Source organism: Phyllobates terribilis, unplaced genomic scaffold (genome assembly GCF_046119375.1).
Source record: "Phyllobates terribilis strain yellow unplaced genomic scaffold, ASM4611937v1 Scaffold_2__4_contigs__length_985480577, whole genome shotgun sequence".
NCBI classification, from domain to species: Eukaryota; Metazoa; Chordata; class Amphibia; order Anura; family Dendrobatidae; genus Phyllobates; species Phyllobates terribilis.
This window is the reverse complement of record NW_027362762.1, coordinates 851,608,149-851,630,990: the sequence shown is the minus strand read 5'-3', so window position 1 is coordinate 851,630,990 and position 22,842 is coordinate 851,608,149. Positions and strand designations below refer to the sequence as shown.

Genomic DNA, 22,842 nt, shown 5'->3' with positions numbered 1-22,842 from the left:
CATAAAGATTCTGGGCATCAGTGCAGATCATTTCCTCGTCTGGATTCACAGAAGCGCTGGAGTCGACCTCTGATTCCCAGGCTATAGTATGAGTAAACAGCTCTGCAGACTCAACCATCTGTTCTACCTCATACTCAGACGGGCAGCTAGAGATTTGGGAGCTGTGAGGAAGCAAGTGCGATTGGGGTGACACCTTTGAGGACTGGAGTATTTGTGATGTTGAAGTTGATGTGGAGGAGAGCCCACTTAAAGGAGCACTTGATATCCGTTGAAGCACCTGCTGTTTTTGTGCCTCATCTGGAATTTGTAGCGATTGGCGTGGCCGTAAGAAAGGGATCTTATCACATTGTCTGCTAAAAGAAGTAGACATTTTAGTTTGGCTGGAAGATGGTCTTTCTTCTGCAGATGTTACTGTTGCTTTAACACCTACCCCACGGACACAACCTTTTTTCCCCTTCCCAACACGCCTATTCCCCTTTCCACCAGCAGCAGGCCTTTTTCCACTCATTTTGGTGGTTAACTAATTCACAACTCTGGAGTTGTTTGCACAAAAAAACAATGGATGGGAACCGAGCAGAGCTGAGTGGCCAAACTGTGGTATTAGGCCAAAACTATTGGCTGGGTTAGATGCAGAAAAAAATTATATTCAATTTGCAACCTGATGGAGGTCAGTATAGATGGACTAATAGAACAAGTCCCACACACAGCTAGAAGCCCAAATATTTTTTCAGAGGTAGATGCAGAAAAAAATTGTATTCAGTTTGCAACCTGATGGAGGTCAGTATAGATGGACTAATAGAGAAAGTCCCACACACTGCTAGAAGGCCAAATATTTTTTCAGAGCTAAATGCAGAAAAAAATTATATTCAGTTTGCAACCTGATGGAGGTCAGTATAGATGGAATAATAGAATGATGCTATGCCCAAAAGGTTTTACTTCACTAGATGCAGTAAAAAAATTGGTATTCTATACACAGGTGGTATATCTTGCAACACAGATAGGCTACTCCACTGACTAACACACTCTGCAATAGGCCAAAAAGGATTTGCTTTGCTAGATTCAGACAAATGCTGTGAAAAAAACTTGCACAGCACTGGCACAGACCTGCCTGGCAAAAACTGATAGGAACTGATGTAACCTAGTCCTGAAAAGGACTCCAATTACAATTAGTCTTTACTCCCACAATCTATCTATTTAAGAGCACAGACCTGCCTGATAAAAGTCGTAGGAAATGCTGTAACCTAGTCCTTAAAAGGACTGCAATCACAACTATTCCCTACTCCCAAGCTATCTGTAGATTTGTGCGAAAATTGGCTTGAAATTAACAAGGTATAGCGCACACAGCAACAGCGGTGCCGTCTAACACGCAGCTGCAGCAGTGAGAAAATGGTGGCGACGGGGAAAATGGCTTGGTCTTATAGGGCAAGGACATGTGACATACACTGCCAATGACACATGCCCTTGCTTGTGTGAAAAAAAGCAGTTTGCTCCGTGTGTGCGCAGCTGATAGGCTGACAGATTGCACCTCCCCACTGTAAATGCGGGAAAGAGAAAAAAAAACGGAGATCTTCATTATTTCTGCAGAGATCCATCCCCTGCCCCTCCCCCCACCCCGCTGTACACTCAAACTGCGTATTAACATTAATTTTCAGCATTACTGAGAAAAAATCCAGTTATGATTTTTGTGCACAAACAGTTATCGAACATAACTTCGAACAGCCGAATTTTTCTCAAATCGTTCGTGATCGCCGAACGGCTCGAACACCGCCCAAAACAGCTCGAATTTGAGATTGGCGAACAGTTCGAGTCGAACAACGCTCATCTCTACTAGGAACCTCTTTAATATTAAATATCAGACTTTATAATGGCTTACATGACCCCAGGAAAGTATACAGCATACAATGGTGCCACAATTGTTTTCTCCCATGTGCCGAGAGAATATCATAAAAGTGCAGAGATATAGTATAGCCCCATACATTTTTAGTGGAGCAGTATAGCAGTTATAGCCGTGCACAATGGCTTACATATTATATACAATATTAATTGTTGTATGAGAAACATCTGATCCCCAAATCGTTCTTGTTGTGAAGATCAAACTGTGTCCACATCTCTATCAGTATTCCTATATTTCTAACTTCATAGGTGCAGGAAACCAAAAATCACAGATTGATAAATCAAATATTTCCAAATAATTCCCAATTTTGCCAGGACAATTCCAGCAACCTGAACCCAATAGTACAGAGTCTATGCAAACATCTCCCAAAAGTGGATATTTGTGCATGGTGGAGAGAGGCACTTCAATGCCATGATTTGGGTCATTGCAATAGTGGTATGTATGCTGGATTCCTCACGTGACTGACCCCATAGAAGGAATGTGTTTAAAAAAAGATATATATTATATATAAAATGTATTTTTTATTCACTTATATAGCACTATTAATTCCATAGCACTTTTCAGACATCATCATCATTGTCCCCATTGGGGCTCACAATTTAAATATACATAAAATTAATACATTTTTACACTTTTTTTTTTCATTTTTCACAATTTAGAAAGTATGAAGAATTATATAAAAAGTAATATATTTTTTCCCCCATATTTACCATGTTTTGCCACTTGAGGGAGCAGCTGCTCACATTTGACTAGAAAAGCAATTGCAATGCAAACTTGCATTACTATTGCTGCAAAAGTGGGCAGGAACTGTTCCCCCTAGTATGCCGCCTCTCCTTCCCTTCTGCCTGTGTGAAAAGAGGGGGAGGAAATTGCTTGGAATCCCACAAGAGTGCCATTTTGTTGGTGCCTGCACAGTAATACACAAGCGTGGCCAGGATCTAGCTGGCGTTGTTGGATAGTGGCACTGCTCACTGTAGCTTATGGCCAGCTGTGCATTAAGAAGGAAGTGCCTGGTGTCAAAACTAGCAGGTACAGAAGTGTAGAAATACAGCAAGAACAAGCAGCCATTACAAGCTTTATAGGAAAGAGTCAAAACCAAATATAAATTGGAAACAAAAAGGCCCACATAAAATTAAAGTGAACTTTATTAATATTCAAAATGAGACAGTCATGGCCAAAAGTGTTGGCACCCTTGTTCCAGAAAATTAAGTATTTCTCCCAGATAATTACTGCAATTACACGTTTTGTTATACACGTTTATTTCCTTTGTGTGTATTGAAACAACACAAAAAAAAAGAGAAAAAGGGGCAAATTGGACATAATTTCACACAAAACCCCAAAAATGGACCAAACTAAATTGTTGCCATTCACAGCTTATTATTTGGTTGCAGACTCTTTGGAATAAATAACTGCAATCAATCGCTTCCTATAACCGTCAACAAGCTCCAGCAGGAATTTTGGAACAATCTTTTTTTGCAAACTGCTCCAGGTCTCTCATATTTGAAGGGCGCTTTCTTCCAACAGCAATTTTAAGATCTCTCCACAGGTGTTCAATGGGATTTAGATCCAGACTCATTGCTGCCACTTCAGAACTAGCCAGCGCTTTGTTTTTGTCCGTTTCTGGATGATTTTTGAAGTATGTTTGAAGTCATTCTACTGCTGGAAGACCCATGACTTAAGACGCAAACCCAGCTTTCTGACACTAGACACTACATTGCGACCCAAAATTCTTTGGTAATCTTCAGATTTCATGATACCTTGCACACAGTCAAGGCACCTAGTGCCAGAGGCAGCAAAACAACCCCAAAACATCTTTGAACCTCCACCATATTTTACTGTAGGTACTGTGTTATTTTCTTTGTAGGCCTCATTCCTTTTTTTGGTAAACAGTAGAATGATGTGCTTTACCAAAAAGCTCTAGCTTAGTCTCATCTGTCCACAAGACGCTTTCCCAAAAGGATTTTAGCTTATTCGCATACATTTTGGCAAGCTGCAGTCTAGTTTTTTTATGTCTGTGTTTCAGCAGTGGGGTCCTCCTGGGTCTCCTGCCATAGCATTTCATTTCATTCAAATGTCAATGGATAGTTTGCGCTGACACTCAAGCACCCTGGACCTGCAGGACAGCTTGAATTTCTTTGGAGCTTGATTGGGGCTGCTTATCCACCATCCGGACTATCCTGCATTGCAACCTTTCATCAATTTTTCGTTGCCGTGCATGTCCAGGGAGATTAGCTACAGTGCCATGGGTTGTAAACTTCTTGATTATGTTGTGGACCATGGACAAAGGACAAGATCTCTTGAGATGGGCTTGTAACCTTCAGATTGTTGATATTTGTCAACAATTTTGGTTCTCAAGTCCTCAGACAATTCTCTTCTCCTATTTCTGTTCTCCATTCTTAGTGTGGTACAGACAGACACACAATCCAAAGATTGAGTCAACTTCTCCCCTTTTTATCTGGTTTCAGGTGTGATTTTCATATTGCCCACACCTGTTACTTGCCTCAGGTGAGTTTGAACGAGCATCACATGCTTGAAACAAAGTTGCTTACCCACAATTTTGGAAAAGGTGCTCACAATTTTGTCCAGCCCATTTTTGAGGTTTTGTGTGAAATTACTTCCTTTTTTTTCGTGTTGTTCCAATAGACACAAAGGATACACAAGACACTGAACTCCCGGACAATCCAAGGCAGCATAAAATGAACTAGTTAATAGCTGACAGTCATGAATATAATATAAAAATACAAAGTGCTACAGTTAGCTTAAAAGCATTTAAATATGGCATGAATGCAGACAGAAGTCATAGTTCAATAATTCCGTAGTAGGGTCATATTAATATGCAGGTTAAGTCAGAAAAAAATGCAACAAAATATATCAAGTCATGCAAGTGCAGAGAGAGGTAAGCAGGAGCCAACAGAACTCTGACATGCATTTAGCTTTAGCTTCTTCCTGGGGATGTCTAGGAAAGAGCTTGTAAGCACTGGGCATGCTCAGACAGCAAGCCATAAACAATTGTAAAAAAATTCCCTCCAGTCTTGTGATTGGAGAGGATTATTAATAACAAATAAATTTCAAAGTTACTCGTTTTTACGCCCCAGTGCATTTGTGAACACAGTGTAAAATGTCTATGGCAGAAAGAATGCCAATACTCATCATGTGATGCCTTGTTGCCAATCAGCAAGCTCCAATGCTCATCACGTGAAGTTTTGTAGCCAATCAGGAAGCTCCAGTGTTCATCACGTGAGGCTTTGTAGCAAATCAGCAATAGCCTCTAAGTTGTCAGCTCCTTCCTCGATTGTCCGGATGGATAGGACTGGCTACTTCTCCTCCGTTCCTATGTATTACACTGTGCTGCACACAATGGCAGCCCTGGAGCTTGTGGTTCGTTATGTAAGGTTATTGGGCCGCTAATCACAGACCACTCTCCCAATGCACGTACACAGCAGCGCCGCCATACTAGCTGCACTATACTTGGGGGGAGACACTATAAAGAGCTGGTTGTCTCGGACACAGGAAGTCATCGTTCCTTACATGCCAGCACCAACATGGCCGCCCTCTATTTACATACACATGATGCGCATGCGCAGACAAAGACAAAACATAAACAAAAAGACTCCCATGTCTGCAGGAAGGTGAAGCAGTGCGCACGGCGTGTGACGTCCTCACACTCCCCTTCACAGTGCATACAGCGGCTGTACACGAAGAGTCTCCATCTATGCGCATGAGCAGAATTATTGACGCCGCGCCCCCGGCTGTGTCCCGGTGGTGTATATGCGCTTTCTAAACACAGAACGCATGCGCTACTAAGTGATGTCACAGGGTATCCCGCCCCTCTCGCGGCTGTTCCAAGTGCCTTGCTCTTTTTCTCTGGGCGCATGCGCGAGGTTGGTGACGTAGACGTTGTCTGCCGTCTTTCCAACCTGTCTAAGCGCACTGCGCATGCGTGAACACCGTGACGTCCCTTGCTCCTATCCTCGCTGTGTAGCGACTCTACGCTCCCCCCTTCTTTTCTCTGTTCCACGCAAGCGCAAAGGATTGTCTCCCGCGCAGTCACTTTGCGCCAAGTGCGCGGCCGCTGCTGGGGGAGGGGAGACGCACGTAAGCGACCGCGGAAGGAGTGGAGCGCAACAGCGAGCCCGTCACGGAACAGTGTGCCGTACACAAGCCCCGCCACCTGCCCTTCTCCCCTGTGATAAGACGGGGCCAACATGGCCGGAGCCCTGATGCTTCCTGCAGACCGCAGCCAGCGCAGGAGGAGGGACCGGCGAGCAGTCGGCTAGGCCCTGGGTAGGCCTCGTCACATCCCCGGAGCAGGGAGCGCCCCCTCCTTGGACTGTTTCCCCCGAGCTGCCGCCTGCAGCGTGCCCGGCCTCCGCCTCCAGGAGCTCCGTTACTTCAGGATCTGATCCCGGGGGAGGCTTCGGTGTCCTCTCCTCTCGGTGCACCCGTTTTGCAGGCGCCGGGCCGTGCAGTCTCTGGCCATGGAGGCCAAAACCATTGTGTACGACCTGGACACGTCCGGGGGGCTGATGGAGGTAAGCGGCGCCATCACCGTGTCATCAGCAGCCCCGGTACATGATGGAGGGAGGGGCGGGCGCCCGGTGCAGACACGGCAGCAGCTCGGCCTCCGCCATCATCGGGGAGACATGCGCAGTGCTGGGGCCCAGCTCCATCACTGGAGCACTGGCGGGGGTGCAGGCTACTGCTCCCTGTTGTCAGCCTGCAGTGTGCTGTGCGGGCTCCTGCCTTCTGCAGGCTTTACCTCCCTGAAGGTGACTTATCCAAGCCAGTGTAAGTGGGCAGACACACAGCCACCAATCAGATTGCTCTTATTTTCCCTGGAGCTTCTGATAAATGAAAACTTTAATCTGATTGGTTAGATTAGGCATTTTCTCCCCCCTTTTATTCTTCTTGTTGTAGTAGTTTTCATAGGTCCGTCCAAGTGTATCCCTTGTATCCCCGGCTTTAAAGGGATTGTCCACTACGCAGACAACCTATTCTTAAATATTATATTCCCCTTTGTAAAATAAAAACACCTTGTCCTCCTGTACCGAGGTTTGACTGCATAGCATAACAATGTCCTGTAATCGGCAGTCGTTAATGGTCTGCAGTGGTCACACCTCCCCCGGACATCCGAGGTTTGTCCAAAGGAAGTGAGAGCACCACAGCTCAATAGTGACTGCTGATTGGCTCCAGGGCTCATGTGGCATAACAATGCCTTGTAAGCCTCCATAGACCCTCTGGGCAGTGTGGTATAACAATGTAAGCCTCGATAGACCCTCTATGGGCAGTGTGGTATAACAATGCCTTGTAAGCCTCGATTAGACCCTCTACGGGCAGTGTGGCATAACAATGCCTTGCAAGCCTCGATAGACCCTCTCCGGGCAGTGTGGCATAACAATGTCTTGTAAGCCTCGATAGACCTTCTGCGGGCACTGTGGCATGACGATGCCTTGCAAGCCTCGATAGACCCTCTATGGGCAGTGTTGCATAACAATGCCTTGCAAGCCTCGATAGACCCTCTATGGGCAGTGTGGCATAACAATGCCTTGCAAGCCTCGATAGACCCTCTATGGGCAGTGTGGCATAACAATGCCTTGCAAGCCTCGATAGACCCTCTATGGGCAGTGTGGCATAACAATGCCTTGCAAGCCTCGATAGACCCTCTATGGGCAGTGTGGCATAACAATGCCTTGCAAGCCTCGATAGACCCTCTATGGGCAGTGTGGCATAACAATGCCTTGCAAGCCTCGATAGACCCTCTATGGGCAGTGTGGCATAACAATGCCTTGCAAGCCTCGATAGACTCTCTATAGGCAGTGTGGCATAACAATGCCTTGCAAGCCTCGATAGACCCTCTATAGGCAGTGTGGCATAACAATGCCTTGCAAGCCTCGATAGACCCTCTATAGGCAGTGTGGCATAACAATGCCTTGCAAGCCTCGATAGACCCTCTCCGGGCAGTGTGGCATAACAATGCCTTGCAAGCCTCGATAGACCCTCTATAGGCAGTGTGGCATAACAATGCCTTGCAAGCCTCGATAGACCCTCTATAGGCAGTGTGGCATAACAGTGCCTTGCAAGCCTCGATAGACCCTCTATAGGCAGTGTGGCATAACAATGCCTTGCAAGCCTCGATAGACCCTCTCCGGGCAGTGTGGCATAACAATGCCTTGCAAGCCTCGATAGACCCTCTCCGGGCAGTGTGGCATAACAATGCCTTGCAAGCCTCGATAGACCCTCTCCGGGCAGTGTGGCATAACAATGCCTTGCAAGCCTCGATAGACCCTCTATAGGCAGTGTGGCATAACAATGCCTTGCAAGCCTCGATAGACCCTCTCCGGGCAGTGTGGCATAACAATGCCTTGCAAGCCTCGATAGACCCTCTATAGGCAGTGTGGCATAACAATGCCTTGCAAGCCTCGATAGACCCTCTATAGGCAGTGTGGCATAACAATGCCTTGCAAGCCTCGATAGACCCTCTCCGGGCAGTGTGGCATAACAATGCCTTGCAAGCCTCGATAGACCCTCTCCGGGCAGTGTGGCATAACAATGCCTTGCAAGCCTCGATAGACCCTCTCCGGGCAGTGTGGCATAACAATGCCTTGCAAGCCTCGATAGACCCTCTCCGGGCAGTGTGGCATAACAATGCCTTGCAAGCCTCGATAGACCCTCTCCGGGCAGTGTGGCATAACAATGCCTTGCAAGCCTCGATAGACCCTCTCCGGGCAGTGTGGCATAACAATGCCTTGCAAGCCTCGATAGACCCTCTCCGGGCAGTGTGGCATAACAATGCCTTGCAAGCCTCGATAGACCCTCTCCGGGCAGTGTGGCATAACAATGCCTTGCAAGCCTCGATAGACCCTCTCCGGGCAGTGTGGCATAACAATGCCTTGCAAGCCTCGATAGACCCTCTCCGGGCAGTGTGGCATAACAATGCCTTGCAAGCCTCGATAGACCCTCTCCGGGCAGTGTGGCATAACAATGCCTTGCAAGCCTCGATAGACCCTCTCCGGGCAGTGTGGCATAACAATGCCTTGCAAGCCTCGATAGACCCTCTCCGGGCAGTGTGGCATAACAATGCCTTGCAAGCCTCGATAGACCCTCTCCGGGCAGTGTGGCATAACAATGCCTTGCAAGCCTCGATAGACCCTCTCCGGGCAGTGTGGCATAACAATGCCTTGCAAGCCTCGATAGACCCTCTCCGGGCAGTGTGGCATAACAATGCCTTGCAAGCCTCGATAGACCCTCTCCGGGCAGTGTGGCATAACAATGTATTGCAAGCCTCAATAGACCTTCTATAGGAAGTGTGGCATAGGGTATTTTTATTTTTTTCCAAGGGGGAATATATCATTTAAGAAAAGGTTTGGATAGTAGTGGTCAGACCCTTTAAGATAGCCATATGCATCATATGAATGTCAGCAGAACCTGACAGTTCTTCTTTTACTGGGGGGAGGTGCAGATGGAAGATCAGTCTGTTCTGTTTCAACATGTCCAATCTCTTTGTTCTGAATGGTGGTGATCAGCTTTTGCCAGAGTTGTCTGCAAGTGGCTTATTTTCCTTTTTTTCCATTGAGAATACATTAAAGGCCGAGCCTGCGTGTGTATGTAGGGAGGCGTCATGAATAGCCGACTTTCATCTGGCAGCTATCTAGGGTGTATGCCCATACACATTAGATAAGTCAACCAAACCCGCCAATTTCGGTGGGAGCAGTCGACTGTCCCCTGACAGATTATGTATGAGGGTACAAGGATCAGGCGGTTGGAAGTCAGTCGTCCGATCCTTTTCTTTTCCCTGCTGCTGTACAGTGATCCTGGCAGAGCATCTCATAGAGAACATAGGAGCGCAGGGCCAAGAGCAGAGCTTCTGTGTATGGAGGAGATACGATAGTTGTCAGCCAAACTATCTAATGTGTATGGCCAGCCTAAGGCGCTGTTCACATCCGCGTCAAGTCTTCTGTTTCCTATGGATGTTTGGAAATAAAGCAATAATAGATATTCTAACCATATCTGTCGGGTCACTATTCTGCACAGAAAGCAATGGGCACGGAGATTACAGATAACAGTGACTGGGACTAGGCTTTAATACCGGACACCGGCCATGGAGGGGAATGGAGCAGTTAGGATATTTTCCCGTGTTACAGACTGAATCCCTTCCATACATCTGAATGGCCATGTTTCTGCAGCAAGAATATGGGTTTCCACACACTCCATTCAGATGAAACCGTTGCAGAGACTTCTCTAACAAATCTGTCATGTGTGGATGTATTCTAAGAAAATGCAGCATCTGATACAACCGACCGACATGGCTAAGGCTGTGTTCACACCTGCATTTGGGAATTCCGTTTTTAAGAGCAGACAACTGAATTATTGTACAAAATGGATCAGTAGGATTCATGATACAAATGGAAACGTAGGGACTGCACTGATTATTATGGGGTGTGTCTGGTTTCCTTTTTTAGAATAAAAAAAAAAATAGAAAATCTGCATGCTGTAAGAACTGTCACACAATGGAGCTCCTAGTGAATGGACAGGTCCAGCTCATCAGATGGCTCTTATCACAATGATCCTCCTAATACACAATGTACAATAGGTCAGAAGATATGTGCTGTTATTAATGCTTTCCACCTTCTCCTGTGCCTACACCAGCAAATCCAAGCTCTCCTGGCACCACCCAAGAGTGAAGAAGGGGAGAAGAAAAGCAGGAGACCAGAAAAGGAGCCCAGAAGAAGTGGACGGGCTACAAACCATGACAGCTGCGATAGCTGCAAGGAAGGAGGGGACCTGCTGTGCTGTGACCACTGTCCGGCCGCCTTCCACCTCCAGTGCTGGTAAGGGGCCATAGACTACTGCTGTCCTGCCATCATATACTGTCTGGTTTTGGAGAGGGTTCCTGATACAGTGTCAGTGTGGATTGTCATTATTTGGCCTTCCTGTCAGTGTGCCGTCTCCATCCTGCTATGATACAGGGTTACTCGGGTTATTTTGTAGCGTTGCTTTAATGTTGTCATTGTATTTACTGTCTGTGCAGTAAATGATGGATATTGGGAGTTATATATTGCTTGTGATTTGCTCATTTTGCTCCAGCAGTTCTGTGTATATATGAAATGTATTTCTATAGACTTCTGTAGAAACAATACACAGTGCTCCGCCTGCAGTCACCCACAGGTGGTGCTGCTGCTGATCTCCGGTCCCAGTAATGTGAGGCTTCCCTGGGTCTGTTGGCCCATTGCAGTGAATTGCTGATGAGCCTGGGTGTCGGGGCACTGGTGTGGCTTTGTTACAGGGCATCGGTGGCAGCTACTGCTCTTATTACATTGCTGCCTGGAGACTGATATCTTGAATCTTCAGCATAAGTGAAAGTTTCCCAGCCCAGAGTTTACAATGTTATTAGCCGGTGACACATCTCTGTTCTCGTTGCCCTGGGAGAACATATAATTAGGCCTGTATAAAGCTCCTGGTAAAACGAGTGGAGCACTGCCGGGAATGATGCCAGCTTTGTCGTTCAAGGACGACTTCTATTGTACAAGTGGCCGTCCATATACATAGGGGAATGCTGCCCAGACCCCTTTTTTTGCTCTGTATGCTTTAAGACCGCCATGTTAAAGCCTTGTCTCAGGCAGGAAGGAACTTGTACAGGTTTACATGACATGACGCTATACACAGTGTCGTATGGGAAGCGTCTGTGTTTTACCTTCCTGTATGGTAGATGGATGAATAATGTGTTGTGCAATTGTGTAAAATCCCTGAAAACAGAATATAATGTTATGTTCTGCAGCTTAATAAGGCTCTGTTCACACCATGTTTCCGGACAGCTTTAGAAGGATATGTATTCTGTGACATGCCTATCTTTACGTCCTGTTTATGCAGCATTATATCGGTATGTTATTGGGTTGTAGGAGGAAACCTACAAAGCACATTAGTCTCAACTATTGTTTACTTGGTTCCATTCAATCCAATTACCCCACCTCTTTTTAAGGCTATGTTCAAATTATGTATGCTGGGAAAAGCATGTCCATAGGGCTCCAGGATCTGGACAGAAGTAAACGTGTCCATTTAACCACCTCTGGGCCAGTATGAGTTGGCATATTACAGAAAGAAACTGGCATGGTGCAATAAGCTGGGCTATAGTCGGGCAGTATACTGCGCGATACTTTTTTACAATGGTCCCTATGTCACTTTATGCCTAAGCCGTGTAAAGTGTTGCAAACTTTAGAGTATTTGTTAGTCTGTATGTCAGAGGGCAATAGTATGATGTGGCAATGGGGTATACGTGCTACAAGATTGCCGTTCTGCTGATGTCAGTGATTTGCTCCAGTCGTCACTTGTTGCCATGATGTCATTGCTGCAGTAAAGTAAACTAATGCCGACACGAGATTTAACAGGTAAGTAATGCTGTGGTTATCCTATGGTGACCCTGGCACATTTTTTGTGGATCCAGTACATCCTTTTTAATATAGTTACATAGTTTTATACTTTTGAAAAAGATACCTGTTTATATGCTGCTTACCAAATAGTTTTTTTTCTTCTGCACGTAGGTTTGTGTGTGTGAATAAATATACACTGCTCAAAAAAATAAAGGGAACACTCAAATAACACATCCTAGATCTGAATGAATGAAATATTCTCATTGAATACTTTGCTCTGTACAAAGTAGAATGTGCTGACAACAAAATCACACAAAAATCATCAATGGAAATCAAATTTATTGACCAATAGAGGCCTGGATTTGGAGTCACCCTCAAAATTAAAGTGGAAAAACACACTACAGGCTGATCCAACTTTGATGTAATGTCCTTAAAACAAGTCAAAATGAGGCTCAGTATTGTGTGTGGCCTCCACGTTCCTGTATGACCTCCCTACAACGCCTGGGCATGCTCCTGATGAGGTTGCGGATGGTCTCCTGTGGGATCTCCTTCCAGACCTGGACTAAAGCATCCGCCAACTCCTGGACAGTCTGTGGTGCAACGTGACGTTGGTGGATGGAGCGAGACATGATGTCCCAGATGTGCTCAATCGGATTCAGGTCTGGGGTACTGGCGGGCCAGTCCATAGCTTCAATGCCTTCATCTTGCAGGAACTGCTGACACACTCCAGCCACATGAGGTCTGGCATTGTCCTGCATTAGGAGGAACCCAGGGCCAACTGCACCAGCATATGGTCTCACAAGCGGTCTGAGGATCTCATCTCGGTACCTAATGACAGTCAGGCTACCTCTGGCGAGCACATGGAGGGCTGTGCGACCCTCCAAAGAAATGCCACCCCACACCATTACTGAACCACTGCCAAACCGGTCATGCTGAAGGATGTTGCAGGCAGCAGATCGCTGTCCACGGCGTCTCCAGACTCTGTCATGTCTGTCATATGTGCTCAGTGTGAACCTGCTTTCATCTGTGAAGAGCACAGGGCGCCAGTGGCGACTTTGCCAATCCTGTTGCTCTGTGGCAAATGCCAAGCGTCCTGCACGGTGTTGGGCCTTGAGCACAACCCCCATCTGTGGACGTCGGGCCCTCATACCACCCTCATGGAGTTGGTTTCTAACCGTTTGTGCAGACACATGCACATTTGTGGCCTGCTGGAGGTCATTTTGCAGGGCTCTGACAATGCTCCTCCTGTTCCTCCTTGCACAAAGGCGGAGGTAGTGGTCCTGCTGCTGGGTTGTTGCCTTCCTATGGCCCCCTCCACATCTCCTGGTGTACTGGCCTGTCTACTGGTAGCGCCTCCAGCCTCTGGACACTACGTTGACAGACTCAGCAAACCTTCTTGCCACAGCTCGCATTGATGTGCCATCCTGGATGAGCTGCACTACCTGAGCAACTTCTGTGGGTTGTAGAGTCCGTCTCATGCTACCACGAGTGTGAAAGCACAACCAACATTCAAGTGACCAAAACATCAGCCAGAAAGCATTGGTACTGAGATGTGATCTGTGGTCCCCACCTGCAGAACCACTCCTTTATTGAGGGTGTCTTGATAATTGCCAATAATTTCCATCTATTGTCTATTCCATTTGCACAACAGCATGTGAAATTGATCGTCAATCAGTGTTGCTTCCTAAGTGGACAGTTTGATTTCACAGAAGTTTGATTTACTCTGAGTTATATTCTGTTGTTTAAGTGTTCCCTTTATTTTTTGAGCAGAAGAGAAAGGTATATGTTGTGTGACGAAAGCCTAAAATACTTTTTTTTTTTTTTTTTTAATGCCTTAGACAGGTTGTTTACAACCTGGACAGCTCCTTTTCCAATAAAGTAATCCCCCTTATAAAATAACATATATTAGCTATTTGCTGTAAATGAATAGGGACATTTTTGTTTACTTGCAGCTGTTGCAAACTTTAGTTTGCCATCACCTTAGACATTTTTACTTTTTTTTCTTTGTGTATGTATGGACGCATAACTGTATCTCCTGTCGCACAACCACTACCCCTTTCCTAATATGCACGCAGAATGAAATGTGTTCTGTATGGGGGCGGGGGGTAGAGCCACTGCCAGACACGTCTGGTGTTCATTGTTCCTGAGAACAAATGGATCAGGCATGTAGAAATGCTGCTGCCTAATCCTCTCAGCCAACGTCATCTTTTGAGGTGACTTGGCAGCCGGGCATTGGAGTCTGTATAATATGGACCGACTGCTAAAATATATGTTGGGTACAGTAGTACAATACAGAATGTGCTGTAAATGTTTTCATAAGAATTTGGGAAAGTTATGAAATGTCCTATGAATGTCTGTTCTGTTCCTGATCTAAGGCTATGTGCCCACGATGCAGAAATGAAGCAGAAAATTTCTGCATCTCCCTGGCAGAAAAAACGCATGCAGATTGTGCATGCTTTTTTCCTGCAGAATGCATGCGGATTCACATGTGTTTCTGCATGCGGATTGACAAGCGCTTTCCAGGCGATTTTAGCATCACTTGGAAAGTGCTTGACAACTAGGTCACACTATATAAATCCATGCAAACGGCATGGATTTATATAGTGTGACCGTAAAACAATGCTTAAAATAAAGCTATACTCACCCCCGATGTCCCGGCTTGGCTGCAGCGCTCGTTCCTGTCTGGTTCCTGGCTGCCGGCATATCGCGAGACACAGAGGTGAAGGGTCTGCGGTCACATGACTGTGACGTCACCGAAGGTCCTTCAGCGCTGCCGGCATGCAGAGAGAGCCGTCGGAAAGGTGAATATAAACTTTATTTGTTATTTTATTCTTTTTTTCACAGGTACAATGGTACCCAGGTCTGGATGAGAGTCTTCTCTCCTCCAGAACTGGGTACCATCCGCACATTGAATCTCATATAATCCGCTTGTACAAATGTACAGACACGGATTATATGCGTCTCAATGCAAGTCAATGGCGGCGCTTCCGCTGCGTGTCCGCAAAATTAATGAACATGCTGCGGATTTTGAGCGCCGCGGAAAAATCCGCAGCATGTGCATTGACATTGCGGAATGCCATTGAGGACCATGGGGTGCGGATTACCAAGCGTTTTGATGCGTTTCCGCTGCGGAAACGCATGAAAAACGCATCATGGGCACGCAGCCTAAGGATCTCGGCTTCTAGTTGAGATGAATCTGTGCTGCACTTTATGTACATGCTGAGTAGTGAGGCAGTGCTGTGGAGTCAGACGTCAGGGAAATTGAGGAGTTGGAGTCGGTTTGGCTTACTGACTCCAGAGCACTACTGGAGAGGCCACTGTAGTCATTAGACGGTTGACCAAACCCACCAAAATTTGTCAGCCTAATTTTCAGTTGCTAACCACTGGGCATGAATGCACAAAATGCACAATTTTCAGGGAATGAAGTGTGCGTGTTGTGATTTGTTATTTTTTCTTTTTTTTTTGTGTGTCCTATAGCGTGCTTTTACTTTTTTTTAATGAATAAAAATTCTTACTTGCACATGCAGGACCACAAAGGATATTTTCCAGGACTGTTTCCTTAACTGCAGCAAAAATAAAGGACCTCTTGTGGCCATGTGAGTCTGCACAGACCTCATACTGCTCCCAGCTAAGGGCTCACTAAATCTGTCTTCAGCCTGTGGTTTGCTACAATGCTTCAGCGGAGGTAAAAGTATAGCTCTGTAGTCTGCGCTGCGATTGCTTGGACTTGTCAGCTACAACAGGACAAGGCCTGTACAGGTTTCCAGTCTGAGCACAAATGAGTTCATAGACTTAATGCAAACAGATCTTGACAATGATGAGAAATGGTAATACCCTGCTTATTAGAAAGTCGCTGAACTTATTTTTCTGCAGTGATAAGTGTGTATATATATATATATATATATATATATATATATATATATATATATATATATATATATATATATATATATATATATATATATATATATATATATATATATATATATATATATATATATATATATATATATATATATATATAATCTGATCCATTCCATAATTATTTATTTTGTGCTCCAAAGAGTTACTAGGTGAAAGGGCCCTGAACTTTCACCCAATAAAGATTTGCAAAGAATCAGTCAGACGTGTGTGATTGCAGCATATGATGGCCGCCGTTGTATGCTGTGTACACAGGTAGCCATTATTTGATTGCTATCTCCACGTTTACGCGGCCTTATCTGCGAGCAACATGAATAGTGACAATGATGCGCTGATTTCCGCAGTCTGTTGTCTCTGAGGATATGGTGGTTTTATAGAATTTCCAGTTTAATCATTGCTGCGTCCTGCCAGCGCTGAGTCAGTTGTCTGATGTATTACCAGGCGGCGACTACATTCACACTTCGTGTAGGTCCTATTTGGGATCATGAGACTCGCGTATGTCACGTCAGTGAAAACGTGAAGCAAAGTGTATAGCCTAGTGACTTACACTTACATGTTTCCAGCAAAAGAAGGTAGTCTGCTCTCGGAGAACCCTTGTGTGTAATTTGCCATATACATATATCTTGCTAAGGGTATAGAAATGATCCAACCCTTTGGGCTTGGAGGATATTGTTACCTGCCTTACGAGCCCTGGGAGTAGCTGATCTTGCCGGGGAAGGTCTTGGCCGGCCAGACATGTCCTCTGTCGTGCGCTGTTTGCCTTGTATGTATTATGTCTTCTTTGTGTGCCAGGTGTTATATGCCCCATAAATGTCACTCGGCAGCTGTCTATATAGCTGGAGATTAGGATGCTGAAGATCGGCAATGACACTGATAATGTGGCTTCTGTTGGCCATCTGCACTATTACTACTACATCAACTTGTTTGACATTTGTTAGGCATTAGTAATATCAGCCAGGAAGACCATTCGGTAATAGACTTTTTACTCATGGAAATGAGACGTTTATATCAAATTTCTTTTGGCTATGACTGCCTCTCACCTGACAATTGTCCAGCCGTGGCAGAGACAGTGTGTGACACATTGCTATTAATGTCACATCGCTGGTGGTTTTCATTGTAGAGAGTCCTGGAAATTCATAAGAACTGGAGTCTGCAATCTGCGACACCAAAACTCCTGTGAAACTACAACTGCCAGCATGCCCTGCAGGCAGGAGGCAGCTGTGACAAAACGTACACAGTAAAGCTAAGTTCTGACTACTTCCAACTATGGACGTTGCTGGCTCCTTGCACTAGCACACAGGCTAGTATTGGTCCATGTTCTATTTGTTATGTACTCAGACCCAATACATTCATCTGGACTTGGTCTAAAGGCCCCGTCACACTTAGCGACACTGCAGCGATCCCGACAACGATACGACCTGTCAGGGATCTTTGCTGCATCGCTATGTGATCGCTGGTGAGCTGTCAAACAGGCAGGCTCACCAACGATCAGGGGAGCAGCGACATCGTGGAAAGAATCTTTCCACGATGTCCTGCTCCTGGTTACCAGCCTGCTGAAGCAGGAGCAGGCTGGTAACCATGATAAACATCGGGTTACTAGGGGCACACGCGCACCTAGTAACCCGCTGTTTATCATGGTTACCACTCTGCTATGGTGAGCGGGAGGTTACCGCTCACCGTAGCAGAGTGGTAACCATGATAAACAGCAGGTTACTAAGTGCGTGTGACGCGCCCCCTGGGCCAGTGCTGTAGTGCGGCGCGCGTGGAATACCCGGAGCCGGATCCGATGGGGGTAGTAGTCTTCGTGTGGCGGTGACCCGGTCCGTGCCCAGGGTGGTCAAACTAAGTGGCAGTTATTGGTATGATGGTATTAGTGTCCGACTACGCCACCCGTTGAATGCGGCTATGAAGCCGCCGCTGCAGGGCAGTCCGCTGAGGCCGGTGGTACGGATGTGCAGCGTGGATGGTATAACCCCCAACGGGAGGGGTATGGCCTCAGGGCAGAGGATGAGGTTGATGTTGGGAGTGATGGTGTGGATGTCCCAGCACTAATGGTGCGACAAGGAAGCATGGAGACGCGAGGGTACAGTTCAGGGTCTTTACTGATGGTACAAGGCAAATTCCCCCGGGAGTACTGGCTAGTAGTTGGGGCCTGGTTAGTCTGCGAGTAAGCCGGAGTTCCCCTGGCCAGGTGGAGTTGTAGGCCTTCCCGTTAGTCTGTACCCTTCCTGGCTACCCTGCTTTCGGCGGTTACAAGTAGCCCACGTCCCTGGGTATACCGTGTGGTGCTCACCCGTATGGCTGGTGACCTGGGGCCTCCTGTTAGCCTCCGCTCCGGGATGGCGGTGCTGGTCCCTTCGTTGTGACTGAGCCTCCGGGCTTTTATGGCCAGAGGACCTGGAATCCCCTGCCGGATGGATTCTGCTGCTGGGTATATCTTAGTCCCCACAGCCTCTGACTCCTGTGTCCGGTTTTAGTACCTTCTCCCAGGGCGAGCTCTGCACAGCTCCAGCCCCTGGCGCTTCTCCTTGGCTCCTACAGAGCTCCTGATGTCTATCTGTCCCTGTTTCTGCGTGTCCAGACCAGACTCCGTCTCTGTCTGGAACTCCTCTCCCCTAACCCTGCCTCAGCCCCAGTTTATGTAGGGGAAGTTCTTCCCCTCCCAGGACTGGGCAGGAGGTGTGGCATGCTTAGGATTCCTGCCCAGGAGACCTCCCACCTGCTCACAGACGTAATATTGCTATTACTGTGGAAACCAGACCCCTGGGGTGCCACATTCCCCCCTAGTGAAATTTAGTACTCCCGGACTAAACATAACAGGGTATAAACAATAACAATTAAATACATGAGATGGTCACGGCGTGTCCGTAACCGGGAAGCAATAAGGGTGTCCATTTCACCAAAGAACATGGAGCCGTAACCAGGTAGGGGTCTGTCCTGCCCCGAGTCTTCAACAGTCTTTAGTCCATTCCTGGGTTACGCTCCAAACATATTTACAACAGAGTTCCGGTTACTCACTGTCCATAACCTGTCAGTCCATATAAAGAAACCTGTAACTGAAAAACATAATTAGCAACGGCTACAACAAAACAGGTAAACATAAAATAGTTAAAGCAACTAGCCAACTTAGATTCTCCAACGTACGGGCATCTGGCCTCTGGTAACCCTAGTGGACCTACGGAGCTCACTCACTGGTCCTGCACTACAGGGTGTAGGAGGTGTTATGGGCAGGCTGGGCAGCTTTCTGCGCACTCTTTGGCTCACTAGGGGCACGGCAGGCTCACTACTAGCAGAGGGTTGATCCTCCTGTACTGCTGGTGTAGACTCTTCTGCCTCTTGGGCCGGCTGCTCTTCCAGCTCTACTGGTTCTTCTGTAGGCACTTGCGGGGCTGGCTGGAGAAAGGTGAGGACGGGTACCACGACAGCACCGTTTACTTGTGTCCAAGACCGGGGGAAGTCTCCGAGTACAGTCCTGATCATTTCTTCCCTTTCCTCTGCGGGTTGAGGGTTTTCTTGATCTTCTTCAGGGCTTTGCAGCTGCTCGGGACACTTCTTCAGGTGGTCTCTGGAGACAACGGCTGTGGTTTCTCCTCCATCCTTACTGATCACGCAAATCTTTGGGCTCTCATGGCTTGATGGCAGTACGGTGTACGGGTCCTTCTCCCACTGGTCGTCCAACTTGTGGAGCCGCCTCTTCCTCTTCAAGACCTGCTCTCCAGGTACCAGGGGAACAGCGGGAGCATACTGGTTATAAGCCTTCTCTTGCCTTTCTCTAGCTTGAGACAGACTTCGCTCGACGCTCTCCTGTACTTTCCGATACTGCTGCTGCCGTTCTGTATCCCAGCCTGCCTCTGGCGAGGTGTCCTCAGGCGTCAGGACTCCCATATCCAGGTCAATAGGCAGCTTACCAGGTCTTGCTCTCATTAGGTAAGCCGGGGTACAGTTGGTGGAACCAACAGGGATGTGGTTATACAGGTCCACCAGATCGGGCAGTTTCTCAGGCCACAGACTGCGTTCTTCCAGGGGCAATGTTTTTAGCAGATCTATCACCACCTGGTTCATCTTCTCGCAGAGTCCATTGGTTTGAGGGTGATAGGGCGTTGTTCTTATCTTCATGCAGCCATACAGGTTGCAGAACTCCTGGAAGACTTCCGCTTCGAAGGCTGGCCCTTGGTCTGTCAGCACTTGGTCCGGGTACCCGTGTGGACGGCAGAAGTGCTGCTGGAAGGCTCTAGCTGCTGTTTGAGCCGTTAAGTCCTTGATCGGGACCACCACCAGGAACCGGGAGTAATGATCTACGATTGTGAGGACGTAGACATACCCAGATCTGCTTGGAGCCAGTTTCACATGGTCCAGGGCTACCAGTTCCAGTGGCTGTCGGGTGATGATGGGCTGCAAGGGAGTCTTCTGGCTGGCACGGTCGTTCCTTCTTAGGTGGCACGGTCCACAGTCTCTGCACCACCTCTCGATGGCTCCTCTCATGCCTTCCCAGTAGAACCGTTCACGCAATAAGAACTCCAGCTTCTTCCACCCGAAATGTCCTGCTCCGTTGTGGTACGCCTCCAGAATCATAGCCGCGTCTCGTCTGGGGACCACTACCTGCCAGGTCAACTCATGCGTTCGAGAGTTAACCATTCTCCGGCACAACTTCTCCCTGTAGAGGAACAGCCTACTTTTCTCCTTCCACAGTTGCTTAGTCTCCTCTGGGGCGTCTGGGTCCAGACTGGCATCGGCTTGGGTCAGCATTTCCTTCACCAGGCGGACTGCAGGATCACTGTCTTGCGTCTCCGCCCAGTTGTAGTGGGGCAAGGGATTGAACGTCGCGGAGCGCCTGTCCTTCACACGGTTGGAATACAGGGTAATCCCATGACGGTGGAACGCAGGGAGCTCAACTTCTTCCAGATCTTCTGGATCTTCCCCTACGTCCGGTAAGTTCGGCATTCTAGACAGGGCATCCGCGTTGGCATTTGAGCGTCCTGCCCGGTATTTAATGGTGAATTCAAAGTTGGACAGGCGAGCCATCCATCTCTGTTCCAGAGCACCGAGCCTTGCAGTGTCCAGGTGTGTCAACGGGTTGTTATCCGTGTACACGATGAATTTGGAGGAGGCAAGGTAATGCTTGAAACGTTCGGTCACTGCCCACACTACTGCCAGGAACTCCAGCTTGAATGAGCTATAATTCTCAGGGTTCCTCTCGGTGGGTCGTAGCTTTCGGCTAGCGTAAGCGATTACCCGTTCTTTTCCTTGCTGGATCTGGGACAGCACGGCTCCTAGCCCGATGTTACTTGCGTCCGTGTGGAGGATAAAGGGCTGGCTGTAGTCTGGATATGCCAGGATTTCATCCCCCTGGAGGGCCATCTTCAGCTGGCAAAAGGACTCCTCTTCCAACTTTTCCCACCTGAAGGGCGGCTTCTGGTTTTTGGCTTTTCGAGATTGACCTATCAGGAGGTCCTGCATAGGGGCTGCCATTTTGGTGAAACCGGGAATGAATCTTCGGTAGTAGCCTACCAACCCAAGGAACTGCCGCACTTCCTTTATGCTGGAGGGTCTTGGCCAGTCCTTAATCACGGTGATCTTATCAGGGTCAGGAGCCACTCCGTCAGCACTCACCACGTGTCCCAGGTATTGCACCTTTGGTTTCAGGAGGTGACACTTGGAGGGTTTCACCTTTAGGCCGTAGTTTGCCAGAGCTTCGAACACTTCTGCCAGGTGTTTCAGCTGGTCCTCGTAGGTCTTGGAATAGACAATGACATCGTCCAGGTATAACAGGACCGTCTCGAAGTTCCGGTGTCCCAGACAGCATTCCATCAACCGTTGGAAGGTTCCTGGTGCGTTGCAGAGCCCGAACGGCATACAGTTAAATTCGCTGAGACCCATCGGGGTGGTGAATGCGGTCTTTTCCCGGTCTGCCTCTGCTACAGGAACCTGCCAGTACCCGCTAGTGAGATCCAAAGTAGAGAAGAAGTTAGCAGATTTTAATGCAGCTAAGGACTCTTCTATCCTTGGTAACGGGTACGCATCTTTGTGTGTGATACGGTTGACCTTCCTGTAGTCTACACACATTCTCATGGTGTTGTCTTTCTTTTTCACTAAGACTAGTGGAGCTGCCCAGGGGCTACAGCTGTCCCTGATTACCCCAGCCTCCTTCATGTCTCTAAGCATCCCCTTGGCGTGTTGGTAGTGTGCAGGGGGTACGGGTCGGTATCTCTCCTTTATGGGAGGATGGTCTCCCGTGGGGATGTGGTGTTCTACCCCCTTTACTCGCCCGAAGTCTAGCGGGTGTTTACTAAACACTCTCTCGTACTCTTGAACCACCCGATAGACTCCTTGTTTCTGGTGTGAGGGAGTGGAGTCAGTACCCAGATGTAGTTGCTGACACCAGTCCTCCATTGGTTTCTTAGAGCCGTTACCTTCCTCTGGTTGAGATGGAGGCAAGGGTTCCACGGCCTGTACAGAATTCTGGTTTATGGTGAACAATTTAGCTAGCGTGGCATACCGGGGCAGGTGTACTTCTCTCTCACCGATATTTATGATGCGAACGGGCACCCTCCCATGGCGTACATCGACCACCCCCCGTGCTGTCAAAATGGTGGGCCTACTATCTGAGTAGATGGGTTCTACCATTGCTTGGTAGTCTCTACCTCTTAGACCAATAGCCGCCCG

General features: G+C 47.6%; 1 protein-coding gene across 2 annotated transcripts in view; it reads left to right on the top strand.

Moving 5' to 3' along the window:
• The first annotated feature begins 5,830 nt into the window (after window positions 1–5,830).
• PHF12 (PHD finger protein 12) overlaps window positions 5,831–22,842 on the top strand; it is a 55,893-nt gene continuing 38,881 nt past the window's right edge. Inside the window, exons 1-2 of one of the 2 annotated variants that reach the window (XM_073667903.1) lie at window positions 5,834–6,426; window positions 10,541–10,722. In XM_073667903.1, coding sequence (XP_073524004.1) covers window positions 6,373–6,426; window positions 10,541–10,722 — 236 coding nt within the window. In that variant the 5' untranslated portion in view covers window positions 5,834–6,372. Of the gene's footprint in view, window positions 6,427–10,540; window positions 10,723–22,842 lie in introns of both variants that reach the window. The other variant, XM_073667910.1, reaches the window with a different exon arrangement.